General features: G+C 35.0%; 1 protein-coding gene across 1 annotated transcript; it reads left to right on the forward strand.

The window, feature by feature from the left end:
* Positions 1-252: 252 nt before the first annotated feature.
* LOC107061759 (uncharacterized) lies at positions 253-4,257 on the forward strand. The gene is made up of 7 exons (XM_015311563.1): positions 253-537; positions 718-749; positions 856-970; positions 1,505-1,696; positions 2,214-2,347; positions 2,607-3,096; positions 4,093-4,257. Exons 1-7 carry the CDS (start codon positions 253-255, stop codon positions 4,255-4,257), a joined length of 1,413 nt encoding a protein of 470 aa, XP_015167049.1.
* The last annotated feature ends 2,676 nt before the right edge of the window (positions 4,258-6,933 follow it).

Below are 6,933 nucleotides of genomic sequence, written 5' to 3' on the forward strand. Positions count from 1 at the left end.
AGTAAGAATGGAAAAATTCATTCAATCATATGATGTGAAAGTCTTGAGGGTAATCAAGCTAGGAGACATTTCTATTCCAACTTCAAAAAACTCAGATGACGGTCAATCATCAACCACTCCAAGCCTGGAGAACTATACGAATGAACAAATGGAGGTTATTCAAATAAACTCCAAAGCAAAAAAAATGTACTATACCAAGCTATTAGTGGTGAATGATATGAAAAGATATAATGTTGTGAAACTTCTAAGGAAATGTGGGACAAATTGGAAGTTACCTATGAAGGTACTGAAAAAGTCAAAGAAACTATCATTTCTCTGTTAGTATACAAATATGAACTATTCCAAATGAAGGAAGGAGAAACTATTGAAAGCATGTTCGCACAACTTAGTAAGATCATTGGTGAACTAAAAGCTTCAGGAAAGACTTATCCTCAAATTGAGCATATACGGAGGGTTCTCAGAAGCTTACCATCTCAATGGAATGCCAAGGTAGTTGCACTTGAATGCATGAATCTCAATACTATAACCTATGAAGAGGTAAGAGGAGATTTAATTGCTTTCGATAAAACACATCTTAACAAATGAGGTCAAGAAGACACCAAGAAGAAAACTGTGGCTTTCAAAGCCAAACCAAGAGGACAAAGGAGAAGAAAAAAGAGGGGAAGATGAGATTGCATTAATCACTGGATCAGTTATGGAATTATTTGGAAAATCCAGAAACAACAGAAGAGGAAGAAACTCTGGATGAGGTAAATATATTACTGATCATCCCGGAAATGATGGAAAATGTTATGAATGAGGAAAATATGGACATATAGCTAGTGAATGTCCAAAAGCGAAGAAATATTATTCCAGTGGAAATCAAAAGAACAGGGCACTAAGCAGCTGGAGTAATGAAGACAACCCTAAACATGAAAATGAAGAAATTGGAAATATTTGCTTCATGGCAATTGGAGAATCAAGCACTAAGGTATGTAACAATTGCAATGAATTAAAAAAAATGTTAGATCATGCTATCTCCAATATGAATCTAGACTTTACTGATTTTTGAAACCTTAGAACTAAAAAAAGAGATTAGGAAATAAAACTAGAAGTCAGTGAAGTTGAAAAGGATCTTTTGTATGAAGAGATTCATGAAATCAAAACCTTGCTTGACAGTTTTCAAAACAATCTGATTCTTCCAATAACTCGATTGAAAATCCTAAGAAGGTTTCTAGCAGTAAAAACTCATCAAAAGAAAGTTACTTCAGTTGCAATCAGGCTCGCTTATCCTAGAAGTCGACTGATTACAAAACTAACAATAACAATTCCACTATTGGAGAAGACATTCCTAAAAGTTGCAATTACTATGGAAAGTCTGGGCATCTATCTTTAAATTGCAAATTTTTTAATCATGATACTTCTAAGTGAGTCTGGAGACCCAAAAGAAATCACGATAATTCTAACCTCAAAGGACCCAAAAATATTTGGTTGCCTAAGAGAAGATAATTACTTTGTCTTACAGGAACTCAGCAAAAAAGCAAAAGGAAAATGGTATTTGGATAGTGGATGTTCAAATCACATTACAGGAGATAAGAATCTATTTAAATCTGTTACTGAATATAAAAGAGGAAACATTCAATTTGGTGACAACTCAAAAGGAACTGTAATTGGTATTGGAACAATCTGTTTCAATGAATCATGTGATCTCACAAATGTATATCTAGTGACCGGTATAAAGTACAATCTTCTGAGCATCAGTCAACTATGTGACTCAAATTTAGAAGTACGATTCGAAAAGAATCAATGTTTAATAGAAGACATCTCTGGAAACAAACTATTAAAAGGAAGTAGAGAGAAAAATGTGTATATCCCTGACTTAGTTAAAAGTACAAGAGAACATATATGCCTTGCTTCAATGATTGATGATCCCTTAATTTGGCAAAAGAAACTGGGTCATGCAAGTATGCGACTAATAGAAAAACTTGCAAAGAATGAATTAGTCATTGGACTACCTAAGCTGGACTACACAAAAGATCACATTTGTGGTGCATGTTGAAAGGGAAAACAAACTAGAAACTCATTTTCTGGCAAGGATATTCTTTCCACTAACAAATATCTGTAGCTACTACATATGGATTTATTTGGGCCTACTAGAACAACAAGCATTGGAGGAAAAAGGTACGCATTTGTAATTGTTGATGATTATTCTTGTTTCACCTGGGTAATGTTAGGATACTCTCAAAAACTTTGAGTTCTTTTGTGAAAAATTTCAACGAGACAAAGGATACAACATTACCTCAATAAGAAGTGATCACGGAGGAGAATTTGAGAACAAGTTGTTTGAAGACTTCTGTAATGAAAATGGGTACTCTAACAATTTCTCATCTCCTCGATCACCTCAGAAAATAGAGTTGTAGAACGGAAGAACAGAACCTTACAAGACATGGCAAGAACTATGATTGTTGAACACACACTCTCTCCCACACAAGTACAACATGTCATGTGTTGAATCGTTATTTAATCAAACCAATCTTGAAGAAAACTCCATGCGAATTATGGAATGGTAAGAGACCCCACATTAGCTACTTTCATCAATTTGGATGCAAGTGTTTTGTTCATAACAGTTGGAAATACAACATTGGTAAGTTTGATGCACGAAGCGATGAAGGTATATTTCTTGGTTATTCTAAACCTAGCATATCTTACAGAAATTTTAATAACCGAACTTTAAGCATTGAAGAATCTATTCATGTTGAGTTTGATGATTCTAGTAAATCTATTGAGATTAGATCTAGTACAGATGAGGAAGATAATCAAATTATGATATCAACCCAAAAGGAACTAAATAGCTTAGAAGAGTTGACTGCTGAAGAAACTCCTATCAAACCAATAAATGAAACAGTTCCAAATGAATGGAAAAGTGAGCCAAATTATACAAAGAAGTTTATCATTGGAGATCTCAATGAAGGAATGAAGACTAGAGCATCGAGAAGAAATGAAGCAAAGGTTGCTCTCATCTCTCAGCTAGAACCTAAGAAGATAAATCAGGCTTTTACTAATAAACACTGGGTAAAAGTTATTAAAGAAGAACTGGATCAATTTGACAAAAATCAGGTATGGACTCTAGTACCTAAGCTTGAAAATAAGTCTATTATTGGAACCAAATGGGTATACAGGAACAAACTCAATGAGTCTGGTAAAGTGATAAGAAGCAAAGCTCTATTAGACGCTCAAGGCTATTCCCAAGCCTTAGCTATGATGAGACTTTTGCCCCTGTAGCAAGGTTATAATCTATTCGATTACTTCTTGCATATAATGCTCATAAAGGTTTTAAATTATTTCAAATGGATGTTAAAAGTACTTTTTAAAATGGTTTTATTGATGTAGAAGTGTTTGTAAAACAACCTCCTGAGTTTAAAAATTCAAAAATTTCTTATCATGTTTTCAAACTATCTAAAGCTCTTTATGGTCTCAAACAGGCACCTCGTGTATGGTATGATAGTTTAAGCACTTTTTTAATAAATCATGGATTTACAAGAGGAAAAATTGATACAACTTTTTTCATCAAAAGATCTTCCCCTGAGATTCTTATTATTCAAATTTATGTTGATGATATCATATTTGGAAGTGTTAATATCTGTCTATGCAAAGAATTTCCTGACCTAATGCAAAGTGAATTCGAGATGAGTATAATGGGAGAATTAACATTCTTCCTTGGACTGCAAATCTTTCAAACATAAAAACGTAAGTTCTTATGTCAATCCAAGTATTGTAAGGAATTGATTCAAAAAATTGTTATGGAAAGTGCAAAAACTGTAGGTATTCCCATGATTTCCACTTGCTCTCTTGATAAGGATGATGAAGGTAAAGTTTTGGATGAAAAAAAATATTGAGGTATGATTAGATCCTTATTATATCTAACTGTCAGTTGACCGGACATACTATTTAGCGTATGTAAATGCGCAAGATTCTAGTCAGCTCCCAAAGAATTGCATCTTACTACTGTAACAGGAATTATTCAATACCTAGCAGGAACTATCACTTTTGGTTTATGGTATCCTAAAGAAAAGAATCTTTTTCTCGAAGGATTTTCTGATGTTGATTATGCAGGTGACAAAGACGACAGAAAAAGCACCAGTGGTACATGCCAAATTCTTGGAAAATCTCTACTTTCCTGGAATAGAGTTTTGTATATCTTTCAACCATAGAGTCAGAATATACAGCGATAAGTTAATGTTGTGCACAAATTCTATGGATGTTACATCTATTAAGTGATTATGATCTATCTTTTAAGTCTGTTAAAATGAAGTGTGATAATTCTAGTGCTATTTGTCTTTCAAAAATATATATGCATCATTCTCGCGCTAAGCATATTGACATTAAGCATCATTTTATTCATGATTCTGTGTTAAATGGAGACATTGAAATTTCATTTATCAGATCTTATTTTCAATTAGCTGATACTTTTACTAAACCTCTTTTAGAAGAAAGATTTTGCACTTTTTGTAAATCTCTGAATATTATTTAAAATCCCTTTATTTGCTAATTATTGTTGTCTGTATTGATGATTTTCCTTTTTAGAAAAATTTTCTGACTCCTCGTTTATTGTGTTTCCTTACTTTAATTAATTTCCTTCTGTTTTGGCTCATTTTTTACGCCTCCCTCTACATTCTCTTAACACAGTCCCTTCAATGGTCTTGTCTAAAACCCTTCATCTTCTTCCTCCTCTTTGCCTTTATCTATCCATCATTTCCCTCATTATTATTTCACTTCACTTCTACTTTCTTTCTCTCTAATGGTGAAAACTCCAATCGTTTCCACTCCTGTCACTCATAAAAGTTCTCGCAATAAGAACAAGGACAAAGCTCTGTCATTTGTCTCTATTGAATCTGATGATATGTTGCCTCTAGCATTTTTTTCTTCCTCTCTTGGTAAGTTTCCTATAGATTCTACTGAGTAGGGTTCTTCAGAGAAGAAGTTCAAGTTCGATTTCAATAGTACGTTGACGAAAAGGTAGATTTTTGGAACTCTTCCCATGAAACTCTTTTTCATTCATTCAAACACAAAACGCTTGTGCATGGTAGGGTAGTCGACCTTGATCTTCTCTCCTCATTAGACTGTCCCATCAAACCCTTTTATGAGTTTCAAGGTTGGGCTAATATCTTCTTTATTCCTATGGAAGTTTATGAACCTCGTATTCGTCTCTTTTATGCAAATCTTCGATCTCCTAAGGCAAGAGAAATTGAATATTTGGTTCTTAGTAAGCGTATTTTTCTTGCAAAAAAATTGACTCAGTCTTTGGTATTTCTTGCTCTGGTGTTATGGCTCCACCTAAAAATTGATGGCCCTCTGAGTATATTGCTTTCTTTTATTAGGCTAAGCACGAACTTGTTGTTGATCCCTCTGATCCCCTTCCTTCTCATCTTGGTCGTAAAAATCTCTCTTTTGAGACCGGGGTTATTGCTCATATTATTGCCACCACCCTTCTTCCAAGGGCTCGGTCCCACTCTACTCTCTCTTTGTGTGACACTCTACTCACGTATTGCATAGTTTCGCGGGTAATAATTCATCTACCCTCTTTCATTCTCTCAGCCATGGATGATGTTATCTCTGAGCCCTCTACCCTTCCTTTTGGTATGCTCATTACCCGTATTCTAGAATCACATTTCCTCTATCTGGGGATTTCTCTCCTATTATTCTCAAACAATGCTACAATTCTCGAGCCTTTTTTAGCATGGGATACACTCGTACTATTTCCTCATCGGCTCTGAAGAATGACTTGGATGATGTTGTTGTGAAGTCTATCAAATCAAAACCCTCCTCTTCAACTGCGATTTCCTCTCCCAAACTTAATGCTGCTCTTGAGAAGCTCTCTGACATGGATGCTAATTTGGATGCTCTAACCATTTATGTTACTCGGGAAAGTGACCTTGTGTCCTCTGTGACTGCCATGAAAGAACAAGTAGACTCCCTCAAGGATCTACTTCTTTCTGCTCATGTCAAGATAAATGTTGTTAAGGATGTCACAAAGGAGACTGCTGCAGATGTGGCTCGCATTCGTCTAAGGTTTGACCAGATTGTCAAAGAGGCTATTAAGATTGCTACTAAGGTCCAGGCAAGCGCTAAATCTATTTCTACTTCTCTTACCTCCAGGTTCAAGGATGTAATGACCCGGGAGTACCCCTTAGAAGTTACACAGTGAACTCGACCCCGAAGGGGTCTAGTACAAGCCCTTAGTATACATCATTGCATACGTCATAGAATAAAAGCGGAAAATTTAAAACTTTTTCTTCAACAATCGAAGTCACTTTTTACAAAAAAGAAAGGAGTCTAAACATTGTCTCATTGGCCATCTGTACAATCGAATACTTAGACGTCTAGGGATACAACCCTTACATAGTTATAAAATGAAACTAATAAAAGAAACTACTAAGATATATACCAAGTAAGATATTGGTCCCCAAACTTGAGGACTCATCAACTAGCTTGGAGGATCACTTATTCCAAGCCCTTTGAACCAAAACTACCATCTCCATGAACCAACCCCCTACATTGTAGAAAACATAGAAATATGGGTTAGCACAAAAATGTACTAAGTATGGTAGCCATGCACAAAACCATTAAAACATGCATGAAAAGGAACATTTCATTTAAAATCATGCTTTAGGACATTTTTGAACATCATCTTTGAAATAGTTGGAGAATGCAACCAATAAGGCAACTCACATACATTTCATTATAACCTGAGAGATATCATTATAACAACAAGCACAGTCTCCAATATCAATATAATACACGTCACAATCTTCATAATACATAGCCTTCGATTATACAAGAATACACGGTTAAATACCAAGACCATCACATCATGAAGTAATCATCACATAAGCAACCTCTAAAACACATTTGTGCAATGTATGTGTCACGACCCAAGCCTAGGGCCTAGACGTG

Source organism: Solanum tuberosum, unplaced genomic scaffold, assembly GCF_000226075.1.
Source record: "Solanum tuberosum cultivar DM 1-3 516 R44 unplaced genomic scaffold, SolTub_3.0 scf00165, whole genome shotgun sequence".
Classification (NCBI taxonomy): domain Eukaryota; kingdom Viridiplantae; phylum Streptophyta; class Magnoliopsida; order Solanales; family Solanaceae; genus Solanum; species Solanum tuberosum.